The sequence below is a fragment of the Pseudomyrmex gracilis genome, unplaced genomic scaffold (genome assembly GCF_002006095.1).
Source record: "Pseudomyrmex gracilis isolate BER0280 unplaced genomic scaffold, ASM200609v1 scaffold_296, whole genome shotgun sequence".
Taxonomy (NCBI): Eukaryota; Metazoa; Arthropoda; class Insecta; order Hymenoptera; family Formicidae; genus Pseudomyrmex; species Pseudomyrmex gracilis.
This window is the reverse complement of record NW_018020880.1, coordinates 10,542-29,863: the sequence shown is the minus strand read 5'-3', so window position 1 is coordinate 29,863 and position 19,322 is coordinate 10,542. Positions and strand designations below refer to the sequence as shown.

Genomic DNA, 19,322 nt, shown 5'->3' with positions numbered 1-19,322 from the left:
ATGAAATAATTTTGTATTTTCTTTGTGTAATATTATAATTGTACTCGTGTCTCCGAAGAAATTCAACTTTCTCGGTCAAAATTACAATCGCGCTTTTCTCCAACCTCTCGCTTCATTTGTGTGTTTGTCTGTGTGCAGATTAAATGAGAACCACTTCGTTATTTAGATATTACCGTGTTCCTATTTGCAAAATTGCGATTTTAGACGTAATTGCCAATTCGGTCGATTGCAGCCGTTTGTGTAACGCACGGATCATCGATGTAAAATGCCAGAAAATATGTTTTTTTCTTATTTTATACGATGACACGTATATTTAAACACCGAAAGAGACGACATACGTGCGCGGAGAAGAAATTAAATGTCACACGAATGTCAGTTTCCTTTTGCGTGAGTTATTTACGCTGCGGTACACATCGTATTTGTGCTCAAGAGAGAGAGAGAGAGAGAGAAAGGGTAACGTTGGGGACATGAAAGCGCAGATCTGTAATTTTCATGCAACCACACCGTTAATAAGTAATGCTATGCTCGTACGATGGCGATTAAGAATAATACTGCCGCTGCTTCCACCTGCTATTGTGAGCGAAATAGGGTTCATAGTTTCCTCATGAGGCTTTCTCAGACGTTAATCAATTTTAATAGAAATTGGCGTATACATTATTTTGCGGTCATGAGCGTGAAATAGTTTATAAACAATATAACCCTACAAAAATAATATAGCCCTATATAAAAACCGAGCGTTGCGATATAAGTGCGCGATATTCAATCAAATGTGAACGTTGCACACAAAATGTTTTCAAATTGAATTAAATTTAATTAATATAAATATAAATTAATATAAATATATAAAATCTTTCAATTCGCTGTGTCTAATCTAAGAAGATTGTGGTGCAAAAAATCATTTTTCGGTCAAAAGTCGAATCTGAGAAATCTTCTAGATGATATTTGTTTTGTTTTTTGTAGCAACAAAAAAAGATCGTAATCAAATGTATTGCAAGATCTATTTTTCGCGTATTCTCTTCTATAAAAAAAAACAAAAAAAAATCAAAACAAGCTTGGATTACTTTTCCAAAATTGAGACTAATCTTGCGACAGCTTATCAGACCTGGTATCCAATCGACGAAGTCCACAATCACTTTGTACGTAGCAAACATTTGTCACAGAGCGTATGAAACCCTATTGCAGGCCAACTCTGCTTTGCAAATGCGGGCAAGATTTGCATCCACTAGCATGAAGGAAGCATAAAGAGGGATACGAGGGAAGCGGAGGGAGTTTAAGCGGCATGAATTTTAGAAGCGACATGTTCGCGTACATTGCGTGTAATGTCGCAGATAAAAAAATGTTGAGATAAAAGTTGGTTTATTCGGTAAAATTGGATATACTTAAGACGGTAAATGACTTCTTTCAAGCTCGAAAGTTATACCTTCCTGCATCTGAGTACGTTTTTGAACTTTCAAAAACTAGTTTCAAGTTTGAATATTTGTGAGAAATATGCTTTAATGAGAAAGTTAGTACCAGGATGAACTGGCGTTAATTTTTGCCAAAAATTTTGTTTACGCGTACGTAGAAAGATAAACAGATAGAAAAGGTTAAAAATACGTGTATCAATAAACTTGAAGAAAAAGATAACTGTATTGTTTTAACATTTTGATAAAAATTCATGTTTTATGTATTCGCTGTTGTATTATAGTCTTCTGTTTTGCGCAATTTTTCTTCTTTATTTATAAAAACTTTACCTTTAGCCTCTTCTTATTCTCTTCGTACCTTTGTACACAACGCTTTTAATATACTTTATATTATACTTTATAATATACTTAATACACTTTATGTCTGTCTAAACATTAAATGTTTTTTAATTAGTCTGTATCGCAAATGCGCGCATGAAGTGAAGCAAAAGAATGTTTTTTTAACATAATAAATTATGCAACAAATGTAGATAGCAATTATTTTGTTCAACAAAGGAGAGATTGATCAACGTGATTAAAAGACCAGTGTTCAGATTCACGCGTTTATCGACAAATTGTAGTCAGTTTTTTAAAATCTTAGAGTTTTATAACAACTAATATAGAATTGTGGCGCACATTAATAAAAATTAAATCGACGCTCTCTCATCTCTGAAACTATAAATAACAGTGCGGCCTGTAAAACGAGAGAGTGAAGTTTGAATTATTGATACTTGTTGCAGTGGTACCGCAACATCACCGTGATGTACGAGGTGGGCTATGTGCTGTCCACGATAACGCTGTTCATATCACTGGCAATCTTCGCGCGCGTGCAGTAAGTTACCAATTTATTTAAAAAAAAAAAAAAAAAAAAAACCGCCGCCACTATCCCGGCGATATCTCTCTCGCTAACAGAACTGTTCGGTGGATTTTTTTTTCAGATCCTTCTTCACTGCCCTAAAAGCATGAAATTAGGGTTCGTTGAAGAGGTGTGTCCGAGACGCGAGATTAAGCGAGATTTTTTTTTGCATGCAGATGTATCCAGTGCCCCAGGATTACGGTGCACAAGCACCTATTTTCCTCCATCACAATAACTAACATCATGTTGCTCATTTGGCACTGGTTTATCATGACAGATCTGGACCTAGTAGCCGACAATAACGTACGTATCAAAGATTGTGATAAGGAATGATCGTGCGCGGAGTATATACACGGTGGAGAAAGAAGTTATACGTATATAAAGAGAGATACAATGAGAATTTAATAAAGAGTCGATCTCTTTTGTGTGTTTAAAACTTAAGTCGTTTATTAAAATACGCGAGCAGAGCATCCTGCTTGTCAGTAATCAAAATCAATAGCTTGTTTCCTTTCGACCGTGTTAAGTTTATTTATAGAAAAATTAATAACGTGCATTTTTACGTACGCGACACCTACGCCCAAAGTAATATTCCGACAACTGACACGTACATACACGCACGGACATAAAGTATTTATTCTCAAAAGAGTATTTATTTTAACAATTCGAAGTTGTTTTACCGACGTTTCGTGAACATTTCAGCTCTCACTTTATCGGGATTTCAAGAGCAGCCTGATACATCTGAAATGTTTGCGAAATGTCGGTATAAAAATGACACTAACGGCGTTTCAAACCCGAAAAACATCTCTTCTAATGTTAATACAACACACCGCAAAAGCATCAAATATCAAAGTATTTATTTTCTCATTCTCTTCTATACAAGAAATAAAATCAACACGATCGTGATAGTGTTAAAAATACGACGCTGGTGTGGGTCATTAGAAATATTGTCACGTATACAACTGCTTTGATTGGCTTCGCGAGGGAGCGAGCGACTTTCTGTGCTTCAAAAAAGATGTTTTATGCGAGCGCTACTACTTATTCTTTATAGATAGTGTGCGTCGTCTACCACGTGGTCCTTCAGTACTTTCTAGTGTCCAACTACTCCTGGATGCTATGCGAAGGTATTTACCTCCACACGATATTGGTGTCCACGTTTATCGACGAGACGGACCTGGTGCACGGCCTGATAATCTGGGGGTGGATCTTTCCAGTTCCCATTGTTACCGCGTATACGGCGTTACGGGCCACTAGCAAGGATCCAGAAGACACCGAGTTGTAAGTGCTATGAACTTGTGTTTGCTATCATCAAATTCGTCTACAAAGTGATCAACTTGCTGGGAGACCTAATTACGTAAAAAAAAAAAAGAAAGTTTTTGCCACATTAATGAGAGCAATTCAAGTTTGAGCGAAGAAGCAAATAAATGAAGAAAACAAAATTATCTTACGAAAAAAGAGAGATCATCATCCCTATTTTCTTTTTTTTCTCTGTTAAAACTTCGCACACGTGCCTCGCTTTCGCGATCTTTTCACTGAGAAAAATGAGATTGTTAATATAATACGAAATATCGCGCGTATTTGTTTTAATAATGTTTGAAAGCGCAATTTTTTAAACGCGCGCGAATTTCAAGAAAAAAAGATCGTTATGTAATATCTCTATGAAGTTAATTCTTCGTGATTTTTCTTCACAAATTTAATTGAACATCGGACTCTTCCGAAAAAGAGAGCTGGACACGGACCGACAATCAATTAACGCGTTTTCTATTAAATTTCTTCGCAAGTTTGCTGCGTTCAGCAATTTCATTTTTTCACAATAAATGCGAAAGCGAACACAAACTTATATGCTATGTAAATTTTAATACTCGCATAATCTCGCGCATATAATGTAACAAAAATTTATATGTATAAATAAAAGTGATATATATAATATAAAGTAATATAATATATTTTCTGATATATATATTCTATTGCAATTGCTTCTCATAATTGCATGTAGATTTCAAACTAAAAGAAGGAATTCTGACTAGCCGATTGCAATTGAGAGCACGTGACACGCATAAAAAGTCAGTTGTGTAACGAAGTAAGAAAACTCTTCTTCGAGTTTTGAGCCGGGAATAACAACACGTCAGCTGTTTTTCCTGACAGCAAGAAATTAACCGAGTTTTTCCAACTAAAGTGTTTAAAATCCGTTAAAGAAAACTTCATATATTTATCCGTAATATCGACCGAATGTAAAGAGGGTGCCGCCGTCGCCGTTAATTTCTCAGCCAAGAAGAATATGTGGTCGGTTGTGTGTCCCGGTCGAAATTAGATACATATCTGCCAACATGAAACGACGATAACTAAATATGCCTAGGGCAGAAGACGGAAACCACGTTTACGACAATCGCGTTATGTTGACCAAGCTACCGGGTCGATATACCCGTTGAGAAATATACGTTTGCTTATTGTAAACAATGTTATGTATATGTATATATATATATATATGATTCGAAGTACGTGTAATGAAAATTGATGAAATAATAACGTGATAATTTCATCTCCCAAGAGAGAACATCACAAATACTTGGCAAAAATATTACCGTTTTTCTCGGTGATACAAGAGAGAAAATTATGTTCTGTAAAAAATGCACGTAAATTATAGGAAGCGCAACCTCCGGCAAAATCTATATATAGAAACACAATTTATTTCCTATTATTGAAAGATATGGAGATAATATTATCTTTTACAGAAATTTATTGCCGGTGTAATCAAAATATTTATTTTGAATATTAAAATTTTATTGTTGAACATAATGCTTCTCAAAATTAGTCAAAAATAAATCTTATTTTGACCGCACCAGTAATAATAAATTTCTATAAGGGATGTACAAAAAAACGACAGTATACGTATACAATTTTTCTTTTTATCCAAAATGGTTTTAAATTTTTCTTTTTTTTTGTTTTGTGTGTGTAAAAACCACTTTTCTGTAACTCAAGGAACACATTTCCGTAGCCGACACAAGAAGGTGAAGTCACCTTCCATAATTTATCAGATAAATTCGTTTACTCGAAAACCAAGATTATAAAACTGTTTTAAATCGTATGAAAAGATAACTATGAGATAATAAAAGCAAAAGTGTGTGTGTGTGTGTGTGTGTATATATATATAATAATGTATATATATATATATATATATATATATATAAAGAATTTAAACCAAATCGAAAATTGGTTTTACTATTAATCAGAGATAGTGTCAAATAAGCTAACGTACTAAATAAAGATCGCGATCGTTTTATCCGACTTTAGTAACAAATTTCTCAATAATTCTATTTATGTCGAAAAATGTCTGCATAAAAGAAAGAGTCGTATTTACGAATTTTATGCATTTGATTATTAGATGCTGGTCGTCCAGCGGGAATTACATTAACGTTATGAGTTACCCGGTGCTCCTGACTACCACCACGAACGTCTTCTTCACGGCTAACATCATACGAGTGCTGCTGAAAAAGCTGAAGGGTCAAGCCAGCAGAGTTCGTCGCATTTTTCGCGCTACTAGGTATTTATGCTTAACATCTGCTGAATTTTAAAAAGTCACGTCTTTTAACGTTCATTATTCGTCAAAAGAAAAACGTCTACTTGGATAACGCTCTTTCTTTTCGCTTATCAAAATTACGGTAGGATTTAATATATGAGTTTTTATCTCATATTTATTTATCAGGGCTGCAATCTTTTTGACGCCGGTACTTGGACTTCAATATTTCGTGGTTGCGGTGCGACCCGCACCGCAACATCCGTGGGAACCGTATCACGAAATATTACACTCGGTAACTGCCGGTTACCAGGTTTGTACCGTCCAAACTCATTTATTTTTCATGAAACAGCTTTCAAAAGCTCGGTATTTAACATACACACATGTATCAATAAAAAAAAGGGTCAAATGGGTGTTTGATGAGGAGAGCGTGCGGAAGTAAAAATCGACAGTTAAAGTAGTTTGGATTGTGGCGAACGCGCGGTGATGTATGTGTGTATCTTTGGTAGATAGAATTTAGGAGTGAGATCCGATAATCTAACACGTATGTAAGTCTAATACAAGTTAGTGGATAAATTTAGTTGGGAGTCAGCTTGCAGCAAGTTTTCAAAGTAGAAGTCCACTTGGAAAACGGATCAATAGAGCTCTATGTGCTTTAATCTTGGAAAATCGTATGTGTCATGTGAAAGAAATTTGTAATAAAATTAGAGAGCAGTTTCTTTTAATTTAGAGAGAGAAAAAGATATATATATATATGAAGCAAAAATGTAATTTTTCTTTTCTAGGGTCTTTGGGTATCTATATTGCTCTGTTTCGGTAACAGCGAGGTAAGTTCGGTCAGATATAAAAGAAAAATCTCCCGCTTTTAGAAACTTCATACTTTTGTAGTGCAATAATGTATATAACTATATAACAATGTATATAGAAAATATATAACGATGTGTCTTTCTTTGTGGTTATCACCAGGTAAAAACTGCGCTTCAAAGAATATGGTGGAACAGCGATTTCAGAAGAAAAATCAGTGATTCTATAGAACTACGACAACGGAGTTCCTCTCTAGCGCCGACGGTCTCGGTACGCAGTCTTTAATAATGATCGGTTGATCGTTTCTCATGAACGTAAATAAATTAACTGAAAATTATTGAATATTTTTGAAGGATACGTGGTTGCGAAAATTCGAAACATTTTAAATTGTGCACTCACCGGCTTCTTAAGCCCACAATGAGATATCTCCAAAATATACTCTTTCAGTATATCCCTTACGACCGTCAAATACATAGAGGACACCACAAAGAGGACACAGAAATAGGATCGATAGACGAACCACAGATGGACGAACACACAGTTTGAATATGAATGAAAATTCCGACAAAATTCGACGTTTTGTTCAATAGACACGAACGTTCCTCTGTTGAAAGAAGAAAGAATATCGTTTATTTGACGATTTGCGACACACAGTAATGCATACGTGTGTATTATGTGATATCTCAATGTAATATAAATGAACAAAGAAACAACCAAAAATTTAAGTAAAAACAATAAGAATGTAATATATGTATTAAATGCAATAAATGTAATATAAATATCAATGTGATACTTGGTACAATCGATTTTTACACAATCAATATCTATATTTATTTCTTTCTTTTGCATCTTTCCTGTGTCAAATTATGTAATTATATATTTGCTCTTAAATATTTATCTTAAATATTTATATTGAACTTATTATTGTTAAAATTAAGATTGAAAAATTTTATTTCCTAAGTGAAATCGCGTATTTGCATCAATTTTTTTATTCTTTTATTTTATCGTAGCTTCTTTAGAGTTCGCGCCTCTAGTGAACTCAATGTATGGATGAAGCTAGGATTACGTACATTAATATAACGCCAAACGCCTGTGTAAAAACACATTTAATAAGTAGATTTGAGAGAATATAATCTGATGATAATAAAAAAAAAAAAAAAACAGCTAAGATAATAAATATTAATTACCGAGCATGTAAATTGGCTGCTCAAATTAAATAAGCCACAGACGTTAACGCGCAAAGGATGTGCGCGAAGAAATATTCCCAACTCGATCGCTTCCTACAAATAAAGGGAGATGATTTTTTGCGATTTTTTCTCCTCGGAAATTCAGAGAAATGCTTGTTTTAAATATACAATCTACTTACGAATGAAGTTTCTGTATTTTCAAACATGGAACGTTTGTCTTCCACCGAGTACAGCGTCATTGCGAACGCGTTTGCCTAAAACAAAAAAAGAAAATCTCACACATTGCAAAAAATCGACGTTGCTCGTCGGGATGCGAGTAAACTCAAACCTGATTGCATGTCAAGTCAGAGTAGCGGCTAATCGCGATAAGTTGAAGCGACAACAACAAGATTATAATGATTTGAAGACAAACTTGCATTACGGTGTTTTCTGCGTAAAGAACGGTAAAGGAAAATGCTACAATGTCAATTAGTATGCACGCAGTCCAACATAACAACTGCGGACTGTAGTAAGAATTGAGATGATTCGTCGCATCTGTGAGGTGTCGGTGTAATCGTTCGAGACTCGAGACTGTAAAACGTTTAGTGTACATCCTGGATACGCTATCTCCTGTGCGGAATTAATTGTTTTAAATTAAATTAACTTAAAAAATTCTCCAACTTAATTAAGAATAAGATCGGTTAATAAAAATTGTTTAAAGTTACACTCTAATTAAATATTATACGGGGATGTAGATGCGTCGACAATTGGATATCTTTGTATTTTCAATTTAATTATTTTAGATATAAAAACGCAACTAACGCGGGATAATAAAAATTTTCTATATAATACACAATACCAGTCAATTCCTGACATAATCCGTTGAGGTAACGAAATCTGCGGCACAATGCGTCATAGAGAAAGCAGAACTTCGCGATCTCCACTGAGAACATAACTCGCATCGTAATTTGTACGATATTCGAGATCACGAATACGTTACGTAAAGCGAGTTGTCCTAGCGTTCCGACTAAAAACCAACTAGCGCAAATCGCTGATATAACCAGCCATTGCGTGTAACGATTTGTTCGTATGTTATCGGCGTAAGAACGATGATGTATCGAATCATCGAATTTACGAGCGGCGGCTAGAGCAAGCTCAAATTTCTCATGCCGCAGACATGACAGCAATAACGTCGTTATCAGATAGAGACCGCGGTTGTACCGAGCGATTCGCCGCAGAGGGCATCCCACGATCATTTTGCTTTGGGCGATACAGTTGACGGGGTAATTTGCATAAAAGGTCCCGAAACAATACACGCCGCCCGTGACGCACGAGTACATCAACAGCTGCTGAAAACGAGTGAATGTTGAACGCTCGTCGAGCGTAAGCGGATGGCATCCGGAGAAACGCGACACGTACAGCAACCACCGACAATTTTCCAGCATGGTTCCAGAAGAACTGCTGCTATACCATAGCTGTGCGTGATTGGTGCTAGTAAACGGTCACGCTTTAATCACACTGGCAATTAGATAAAGTGCCGATAAGTCTACCTGGGGAGGACGACAAAGTAACAACCGTGATTTATGTCTATCGCATGTAAAAATCTCTTCCGCAGGCGGTGGTTATTAACAGTTTATCCGCGGATCACGCAATATTCTGGGAACAAGCGGTAACGGTTAATGTGTCGAAGTTCGTGAATTTTCTTTTACAATAGGTGACACGATTTTTGTTTCACTGAGGAATATTTTTCGCACTTCCAATCAAGTCGGGGGAAAAAAAAGGAACGAAACGGGTGAGAGGAAGAATAGACAGATTCAGTGTTCATTTGTCGTATTATGAATCTCCGGCTGTATACAAAGAGAGATTATATGTGTATAGACTCGTTTATATGTAATAGAAACGTTATCTACATTCGTATATGCGATGCCTATTACAGCAAGGAACAACATATCGACAGGACGCACGCAAATCGTCGATCCGTAAAGATCGACTCATAATGACCTTCGCGCATCGATTATTTACCCCTTTCTCAGTTAATACATTTTTTTGCTTCTACCTCGTTACTATATTTTTTTCTTTAATCAAAAGACGTGTTTTTGCGATCATCATATAAACTTTATTTCAATAGTGTTACTGATACCGTTTGGAAGTTCCAAAGACGATGATGAAACAGTTCTAACAGATTCAATTGTGAAGCCAAACTGTTATTTTTAAAACATTTTTGTGTGATACACTCGACCGCGGTGTTCGAGCATTTTAAACTGATTCGAATATTTGGAGTATTAAATTTGCGACAACACAGCGCTCTTCTCCGTGCTACATATTTTATATGTCACATTACCGACATTTACCGAAATCACATTTAGACGGCATTAAACAATTATAACAGTAAGTCAAATAAATAAAATAACACAATTGTCAAAATTACATTTTCCTGTTACATTATTGCACACTATAAATATACGTATATATCAAAATTAAATACCTAATAAAATAGAAAAAAAATTCTACAAGTATACATGTATGTAGCAAAGCTGCGTAAAAGAAATAAATCTCTAATTGGGAATGTTTTATTGGTACAAATTTAAAGTGCAGGGATATATATATTAAATTAATTATATACGTAATGTATCTACACGATGCTCAGATTGCAAAGATCGCGCTAACGTTTTTCAAGCGCTCAGAATTCTATGTATTTGAAAAGAGTACACGAGTTCTTGAGACAAGCACACTTCTCTCTTTCAATATATATACTTTATAAGAATCTCTCGAAAATACGCGTGCGCGATCTTATAAAATATCTTACAAATTCCCTTTATTCCTTTTATCGCAATAAGATTTCACGCACGCAACTCTTTGAACGTACGACAAATTATTTACTATGCTACATAAATATTAAGTGTTTATATATATATATATATGTATATATATATATACATATATACATATAAATATATATTTATTTGTATGCGCATTAAAAAATGTTGTAAAATCTCACATTATTTGTTGTAAAATCTCACATTAATTTTCTATAGTTTTCTTCTATTTATCTTTATATATACTCCGTTTAAATCAGACGCGAAAACCGTCTTTTCACACAAACCGAGTATACAACTTAAAGGTTAAACAAGAATTTACATTTGCTCTTGCGCGCTTTGTCAAATGCAAAATTACTGTGTAATTATCAGCTGGGTGGTATCGCCTTGGCAGTTTGTCCAAAACCTAAGTTAGGCCTTGTGCCGAACCATGACATTTTCCATTCCAAGGTTTCTTGAAGTAGACGTTCCTCCTCTGGTGAGAAGTGTAACAATGTCGCCACTGCCCTCGTTAAATGAAGAGCCTTCAAATAATATACAGTTATGTATCAAAAGAAAAAGAAAGATCCTTAATTAGATCAAGAGTGCGTATAAAAGCAATACCTCGTATTCTCTACTGGTCAGAAATTTAATGAGAACATGTTTGAGATATTTGAAATTAACGTCGTCTTCTCTGGAATTGTATCTGGCAGTGACCGTTTTGGATGAACTTGGATTAAGAATAGCTGCGGAAGTTTCGACTTCGCTGTCTAACGACGAGGATGGTATCTTTAACTCGCGTTGAAGTGTTTTCTTCATGTCAGTTAAACGTTGCTGCAAAACTTTGATTGTCTAAACACAAAGAAAGAAAACAAGATAAATGGTTAATGTATTATTTATTTATCATTTATAATTACTTTTTATATGGACGTCAACAATTTTGCAAATTTTACGTTGTCCTTAAAAATAGCATTAATCAGTCGTAGAATATTTACATGTATATTGCATTATTTACCTTATTTTTTTCGCTCAGCTGCTCTTCCAGATCCAACAAGCTGCTCTTAAGTATTCTCTCGTTCCCTTCTAATTTCTCTCTGCTACGTTCCACTTCTTCCAGTTTCGCGACTTTCTGTTCAAATTCTTTTAACGTAACCGTCGCTTGTTCCGCCTCTTTCACTTTATCAACTAAATCTCCTTCCAAATTTTCCACTCTACTATGCAGTTCTATGTTCTCGATTTCCTGTTGTCGATTTTCTTGCTTCACGATTTCTATGTCTTGCGATATTTGAGCGTTTCTTAACAAGGCGGCATCCTTCTCACTCCTCTCTTTCTCGAGGAAGACTCGCAGCTTCGCCGTAGTTAGTCGTTCGGACTCAAGAATCTCTTGCAGCTGCGCCATTTCCAGATGCAAGGAAGAATTATTCGACTGTTCTCGTTCCAAGGACGATCGGAGATTCTCTAACTCGTTGGTAGCTGTGGTCAACTTGTTTGTTGTATTTTCGAGATCCGATTTCAGTTGACTAATTTGCTTCGAAGAGGATTCCTAGGAAAATAACAAATACACGAATTTATAGTGAAAAGACGTTGATATCGACTTGATATTTAAATATGTCATAGTTTTTATCGCGCAAAGCTTGCATTATTTACATTTAATTGAGAGAATAACATTTTATTCTCCTCGAAGCACACGTGTGCATCCCATTCTCTTACAAAATACTCGACACTTATTACGAATGAAATACTATCGTGTAAAGTTAAATAGTTTTCTTTGTTCTTCGAAATAAGTTCTTCTATCCACGTATTTTGTTTCGACGAAACGATCTAACTAACAATAGCTATATATGTGTGTAAAACCATCTCCTTTTAATGGATTTTCTTCTCGTTTTTTGTAAACAATCTTATATCATAAATGTTAAAAACATAAATGTCAAGGCTCTCTGGCTTACAGACAAGTGTAAGATTATACTTATTCTCGCTTTGAAGGCTGATTATCTCAACGGTAAACAAATAATAGTGAAATAAACTTTTCTCGAGATTTTTTTCTCGACAGGACTACGGTCAAGGTATCGACAAATCACTCAGGGAAAAATAAAAAATTGGTAAGAAAGAAGCAAAAATGGGTGAAACATAAAAGATACTATATAATTTTTTCGTTCTTTATTTTTTCACAAATAAAATATACACAATGTGCGATTGTACATAAAAATATATCTATATAGTTGTTTCGTATACACAGTATATAACAGCGTATAATATTCATGTACAATACGCAATGTATATAAAAGAAAGTATATAATCTTCAATACGGAATTAATCTGTATAAACGACTTATGCATTCCTCCAATATGATCTCGAAACGCTCAAAACAACTTTAACACATGCTCCGAGAATAATACATATCGCAAAAAAAGATTCATAAGGGCAACGTGCATAACGCGGATTTTTAGAAGATAAAATGTGCGTGAAGCAAAAACAGAAGCGTCAAAATTCCAAACAACATGCAATAATATGTTCTATTACTAAATGCATGTTCAGTTTTTTTATACATATAAAATGCATATGTATATGATAAAATGCGAGACGTTCTATTCTTCTTTTCACAACTTCATACATGATGATATGTACATATACATATATGTGCAGTATGTATGTATTACACGTACACAGTATATATATAAGTATGTACCATTGAATCTCAATTTTGTAAGAGAAGAAAAACTCTTATATAGTTATATACATTATAATGGCGTTATTCTTAGTCATTTATCAGCCTGTCGGTATATCAGTACATTTATATATGCAGTGTATGTATATACGTAAATGCTGTGTGTGTGTGTGTGTACGCAAATGAAAATTAGTCTTAATAACTTTAGTCTTAGTAAAGAATTTAATCGACTATTTTTATACATCTATTTTTTGTAACAATTATTTACTTTAACAACATTATTGAATTAAATATACATCAAATGTTATTTTTAAAAATTAAATACTTTTTAAAATTGAAAAATTAAAAGAATATTAGTAAAGATAAAGAATATTAATAAAACTTTTGACACACAGAAGACAGGTTTTTGCTGTACATAAATAATCTTTTCCATCCAGAAAATTGAAAAAATTTGTCAGTTTTATAAAATTTAGGTTTGACCAAGACAACTGGGGCTGCACACGATCCAAAAGAAATAAGGAAAGAAGTAAGGAAAATCGAAGAAAATATACTCAAGGCTACCAATTGAAGAAGTGTTTGATCAACAAGGAATTCTTTATCAACAACGATGCAACGATGCTCTTTAGTACAAATAATAGAAAATTACGCTACACACAAGATAAGATATTGCATTCCAAAATCGTGACATGTAATAATAGTGAGGAGACTGCATATTCGAGAGCTGCACGTAAGTAACAGAGTGAGGTTTCTATATTATAAGATCGGTGATCTCTCGTTTGGAATGGCACCTACCATCTCAACGATTCATAAGAATCATAGTTCGGAAAAAACTGTCGGTAACAATTACATCAAGCTCATGCACTTGTTCACTACATATCGCGGTAACTCACAATTTGCCGTTTAAACTCTTCCACTTCGTCATCGACGCTGGCCCGGAGCTCTTTCAGTTCCGTGGCCATCTCGTCAATGTCCTCAGTCATACGCAAAAGCTTGGCGTCTTTTGTCGCCATGACAACATTGTTCACCTCTATCTCGGCCTCTAGCTGTTTGATTCTCTGTTTGAGCTTCTCCTTCTCCTCCTCGACTCGTCTGCGTTCTAGTCCTTCTTCACCGGCCTGTCTGCTGAGCCTGCCAACTTGTGTCTCGAGACTGGAAATTTTGCCCGACCAACTGGTCTTTATGTCAGAAAGATGGAGATGCGCCTCTTCCAGTTTCCTCTCCAATAGTGTTCTTTCGCGCATCAGATCCGCTATTCTCTCGTCGACTGTCACTTGATCGTTCGTCTCCAAAGCGATTCTCTGCTCGAGTACAAACACCTTGTCTTTCAAGTGGCGTACTTCTTCTTCTGTTTGCGCCAACTGGCAAGAAAGTTGCGCTCTCTCTCGCTGCGTTGAATGACGCATCGTTTCCATCTCGTCCTGAAAACAAGCACGTAGTTATCCAATATCGCTCATTGGGTTTCTGTTAGGATTATATTTAGTGTTATTCATTTATATGAAGCTTCCCTGCAAAATCTTATCAAAGCAACGAAGCGCGAATTCAATTTTGCCAAAAAAACCAGAAATAAAAAAAAGAATAAAAACAAAAAAACAAAAATATGAAAATGCAAATGGAAAGCAATATTTATGAAGTTTAATGCTTTTTGAGTGTCATTAATTGTTTTCATATTTTATAAAGAATAGTTAAAAACTGGCTCTATTTAAGTGCTAAAACCATAGCCCATTTCCCATCATTTGTTTGCAAAGCAATACAATTATCTTGATGTAATCACACATTTTTTTAATTGATAGATTATTCTTCTATATATATTAAACTTACACATAAGAAATAAAAAGCAGACCAGAAACTTATTTAAAATAATAAAAATTTATCTCATTTTAATGAGATAAGAAATGATGCCATAGATATAAGTGTATAATACGTGCATTGATGAGTATTGTCAACCGAAGGTCATTTTTACTTTTATATTTCGGTATTAAAACATTTTTAATTAAAAGTACGTTTGTTTTCAAGCAAGCACACAAGCATAAAGGCTATAAGACAAACCACTTCTAGCATAACGGAATAGCGACAAAGCCTTAAAGACGTACCTCTAGCATCAGCGGTAGCAGCAGCGAATTAGCGGAAATAACCGCCTAACTCTGATCTTCGATGCTCTTGTTTACCAAAGTTTTCCAATCTTCTTGCGTGCGTTGCGTTCACGGAACTTTTGGTATCACTTTTAGCAACGTGGTTGTTCCATAACTCTAGGAAAACGTCACCTAATTGTATTCGGTGATACCGCAAATGATGCGAGAAATATAATATTCGCGAATCCCAAAAATAGGATCAGATACAAGAATACCAATCTACGAGAGAGAAACGCGTATGTGTTTCTCTCTTTTTTCAATAATTCACAAATCTATAAATTTTTGTTTTCTATGAAACAAGAGACCCATCAGATCACCAGATTAAAGAGATTGAACGCAGCGCAGCACAATGGAAACAAATAAAAAAATTAAGAGGACAGAGTTGTCATGCGACATTAAACCTAAGAGTTATGGAACTCTTCGTGTGATTTCAATTTGAACGTGTTTCACTACAGCGAAAATCACATGTAATAATATGTTATGAATTCACGTTTCAGCGGCGTGTCGTTAAAAAAAAAGGTGCATAGAAAAAGTATTGCAAATTGTGACAAAACAAAAAGCGTAATATTACTATCAAAAAACAAATAAATACGAATATAAAGTAAAATACAAATATAAAATAAATCCCTTCTTTAAATAAGCGTGCTTAAAAAATAAGTAAATTCTGAGTATTTGTCGATAATGTTATTGAGTATTGTCGATAATGATAATTATTTATATAAATTTTGTATATCATAAACGTAATCATTTTTTTTTAGGAGACATCAATTTATATATCATACATTTTAATATATCCTATACTTTTTGTGTATAAATCACAAAATAAGTTTGCAGATAGTGATGTTTTATATCTTATTATATCTTTACTGCATACTTGTGCATCTTAAAAATAAAATGCTATATGGTTAATTTTAAATATCATATCTTATATTATTTTTTTATATTACTTATTTATGTTTGCATTAATATAAGAAGTGAATTATATAGTCTTAATCAAATGATGAATTAATGAATTGTGTAAAAAATAATGACAAAATCAATACATTTAAATAAAAAACTTCTACCATTTTACTTACTTGTACATTATTCAACTCATCTTCATATCGTCTAAGGCGGGAAACTTCTGTCTTTAAACTGTCTATTTCTGCTGTGGCAGCTTTTAAATGATGCGATTTTTCTTCTACTTCCTGCTCTTTTGCCAATAACTGCGGGAAAATAACTTATTACATATATAATTCACTTTTTAGTGATTAAAGATTAAAAAGATATAGATTTTATTTTAAACTCACAAGATGTTTAACTTTTGCCATCTCCTGTGTTTGAAATCCTTCCAGTTGTTCTGCATCTTCTTGAAAACTATACAACTTCTTTTTATATTCTAAAACAATATTATATATTAAAATTGTTGAACAAATAAATGTGAATAACAGAGCAGAAAGAAAGCACACATATGTACATGCAGTGCCTCAAAAATATAAAAACTAAATTGTATAACCAACCTTCTGCTTCTTTAAGAGCATGTTCTAAGGACTGCTTTGTATTTTCTATCTTTTTTATCTCTTCTTGCAATCTTTGCTTTTCTTTCTCCTGCTTCTCTACTACTTTCTTCCATTCTTTCTCCTTCTCAAATAATCTAACTTTCCACTCTTCTTCTTTCTTCTCCATCCGCTTTAACATTTCTGCTTCTTTTTTTAACAAACGTTTCTTCCATTCCTCTTCTCTGTTTTCTAATCTTTTTATGTCTTTTGCTGATAATTGCATTCCATCAGTAAGTTTAAGTTCAAAACTGTTTTCTCTTCTGAGTCCAACTAGTGGCAAAGGAGATGCTGTATTTTCTTCTCTAGTTTCATCTAATGATATTTGAGAACCACTAATACTACTTGTAGAGCCAGTCTGCAAAAATAACACTATGTTGTATTATCAGCAATTTTATTTCTACAATATCAAAGCAAATCAGGCTTAAGATCAATTTTTAGATCTTTGATATATTATGTAAATGTCTAAATAGAATAAATATAACAAATTATTATTTGATATTAACAAATGTGTGGTTATTGGCTGTTTGGAGCAGACACAAATGCCGATGTGTGTATTTAAATAGTTTATTATAACAATGTTATAAAGCTTTCGACCTTCGGTTTAGGTCTTTTTCAATATGGTTCTACAAAACAATAAATAATATATAGCTCGCAATAAAAATACATCATAGTTAACAGAAATGTAGGTCAAAAACTTTATGACATTGTTATAATAAACTATTTAAATACACACATCGGCATCCGTGTCTGCTCCAAACAGCCAATAACCACACATTTGTTAATAGTAAAAAATTTTGGAGCTGTTTTCATTATTTATAAATTATTATTTCCTTCTGATTTTAAAAAATCAATTAATTGTAATTGTGTGTATTACTGCATTTAAAAACAAAATCTTATCTAATTGATTTCATCTAAAACCAATAAATAAAATTTGACTGATGAAGTCTTAAATATGTGTTATGATAATATATGACACATGTTTTATACCTGAGACACATGTTTGGAACTTATGGCGCGTATACTGCCGGCGTTCCTGACAACGGTGGATACGTCGCTGCCGATTTCTTCGCGTATTTTGTTTTTCAGAGTAGCAAACATCGTGCACCGGTAATTTGTATATTAAAGTTAACACGCGACAGGTGTAACAAGCACATCAACTGTCATTCGATACAAAAGTCCATGAACGTCGTCAGAGTGACAATATATTCCGCACGCTCTCCAGTTTACGTTAAAAAATCTTTCAACACTGAATATCAGGACACGAGAAACACTGCGCACCATTGCCTCATTTTCCGTCACACCTTTGTTCTCTCTTGATTGCGCGACTCGTCAGGGCCATCTTTTTCGCTTTACGTTAATCGGCTCATGCTGATAACGAAACTTGTCGCATTTCCGTCAAGTGTCAGGACACATATGTACATAATAAATATATATATATATATATTTTGTGTTCTTAGGTGCGACATACCGCACTACGTTACACCTCAAAGCTACATCATCGATCACGTGACCGAACTCGATTGAAGACTCGTAGGCTGTTCCGTTTCACGCATATGCGCCTATTTATCTATAGTACATGTTACGTATAGTATAGATAAATGCGCGCATATGCGTAAAACGGAACGCAGCTTCGTATGTTTATCTCTCAGGTCTAGTTTCCATCGAAATCCTTAATTCGGTTCCACTCCGGTACAGGGCTGTGCGGAGCATGCGCAATAGATCGGGGAGCCATCTTCTCATTTCTTTTTTTTCACTTTCTCGACTCCTTTCAATTCCTGGTATTCCTGCATTTCACTTCCTGTATTTCCTGCACTTCCTGCGTTTGTTCGTTCTCTCTTGGGGCTGTGTTCAGTTAAGCAAGATGGAACGAACTAATGCAGGAAATGCAGGAAATACAGGAATTCATTAGTTCCAATTCCTGTATTTCCTGCATTTCCTGCATTAGTTCGTTCCATCTTGCTTAACTGAACACAGCCTGGGCTGTGTTCCGATTCCCTACCCGAGTGCATCTGGTGTCATTTTATCTTTAGGTTTGTTTTACTTGCATACACGAAAAGTGTAAAGTGTACACCTTACACTTTTAATACACTACACTTTTTGGAAGTGGGGGAAACATCGTGTAAAGTGTATACTTTTCAAGAAAAACGCCAGAGTGTAACAAAAGTGTACTACAGTGACTACGTTTACACGCACTGGTAAAACCGTTTTAATAACAACCGAAGTTATGAAACTGGCCAATCACAGTCATTCCATTCTTTACAGAAATACTTATGATTGGTTAGTTTCATGAAAACGGTTGTTATTAAAACGGTTTTATCAGTGCGTGTAAACGTAGTCGTAGTCAGTTATTTGTGCATAGTGTTGCTTGTTTTAAGTTTTAAGCATTTTTAAGTAAAAAAGAGTAAAAAATATTTAG

The 19,322-nt window shown here is 34.4% G+C and overlaps 3 protein-coding genes across 7 annotated transcripts in view; 1 reads left to right on the top strand and 2 right to left on the bottom strand.

The window, feature by feature from the left end:
* The window catches only part of LOC109859858 (calcitonin gene-related peptide type 1 receptor-like), a 33,639-nt gene extending 26,272 nt beyond the window's left edge, over positions 1-7,367 (top strand). For 4 of the 5 annotated variants that reach the window (XM_020438512.1, XM_020438513.1, XM_020438514.1 and 1 more), the window contains exons 5-12: positions 2,183-2,274; positions 2,475-2,601; positions 3,347-3,573; positions 5,678-5,836; positions 5,999-6,122; positions 6,595-6,636; positions 6,776-6,883; positions 7,061-7,367. In XM_020438512.1, coding sequence (XP_020294101.1) covers positions 2,183-2,274; positions 2,475-2,601; positions 3,347-3,573; positions 5,678-5,836; positions 5,999-6,122; positions 6,595-6,636; positions 6,776-6,883; positions 7,061-7,159 — 978 coding nt within the window. In that variant the 3' untranslated portion in view covers positions 7,160-7,367. Of the gene's footprint in view, positions 1-2,182; positions 2,275-2,474; positions 2,602-3,346; positions 3,574-5,677; positions 5,837-5,998; positions 6,123-6,594; positions 6,637-6,775; positions 6,884-6,966 lie in introns of all 5 variants that reach the window. The other variant, XM_020438516.1, reaches the window with a different exon arrangement.
* Positions 7,368-7,505: 138 nt separating this feature from the next.
* On the bottom strand, positions 7,506-10,726 carry LOC109859860. Its single transcript, XM_020438518.1, has 5 exons — positions 8,639-10,726; positions 8,129-8,409; positions 7,980-8,054; positions 7,801-7,893; positions 7,506-7,703 (listed from the first exon to the last, which is right to left on the bottom strand). Exons 1-5 carry the CDS (start codon positions 9,222-9,224, stop codon positions 7,653-7,655), a joined length of 1,086 nt encoding a protein of 361 aa, XP_020294107.1. The 5' UTR covers positions 9,225-10,726; the 3' UTR covers positions 7,506-7,652.
* A 49-nt stretch (positions 10,727-10,775) lies between these two features.
* On the bottom strand, positions 10,776-18,414 carry LOC109859863 (golgin subfamily A member 1-like). The gene is made up of 8 exons (XM_020438523.1): positions 17,894-18,414; positions 16,868-17,261; positions 16,658-16,746; positions 16,445-16,573; positions 14,130-14,657; positions 11,590-12,117; positions 11,199-11,426; positions 10,776-11,119 (listed from the first exon to the last, which is right to left on the bottom strand). Exons 1-8 carry the CDS (start codon positions 18,002-18,004, stop codon positions 10,964-10,966), a joined length of 2,163 nt encoding a protein of 720 aa, XP_020294112.1. The 5' UTR covers positions 18,005-18,414; the 3' UTR covers positions 10,776-10,963.
* Between the last annotated feature and the right edge of the window lie 908 nt (positions 18,415-19,322).

Coding starts and splice junctions, on each gene's coding strand:
- LOC109859860 (XM_020438518.1), bottom strand. CDS start 9,224: ATGCTGGAAAATTGTCGGTGGTTGCTGTACGTGTCGCGTTTCTCCGGA. Junction 8,410..8,638: donor ATTATGTCAGGAATTGACTG/GTATTGTGTATT, acceptor AATTCCGCACAG/GAGATAGCGTATCCAGGATG. Junction 7,704..7,800: donor GCAGCCAATTTACATGCTCG/GTAATTAATATT, acceptor GTTTTTACACAG/GCGTTTGGCGTTATATTAAT.
- LOC109859863 (XM_020438523.1), bottom strand. CDS start 18,004: ATGTTTGCTACTCTGAAAAACAAAATACGCGAAGAAATCGGCAGCGAC. Junction 14,658..16,444: donor ATGAGTTGAATAATGTACAA/GTAAGTAAAATG, acceptor GCTTGTTTTCAG/GACGAGATGGAAACGATGCG. Junction 11,427..11,589: donor AGCTGAGCGAAAAAAATAAG/GTAAATAATGCA, acceptor CTTTGTGTTTAG/ACAATCAAAGTTTTGCAGCA.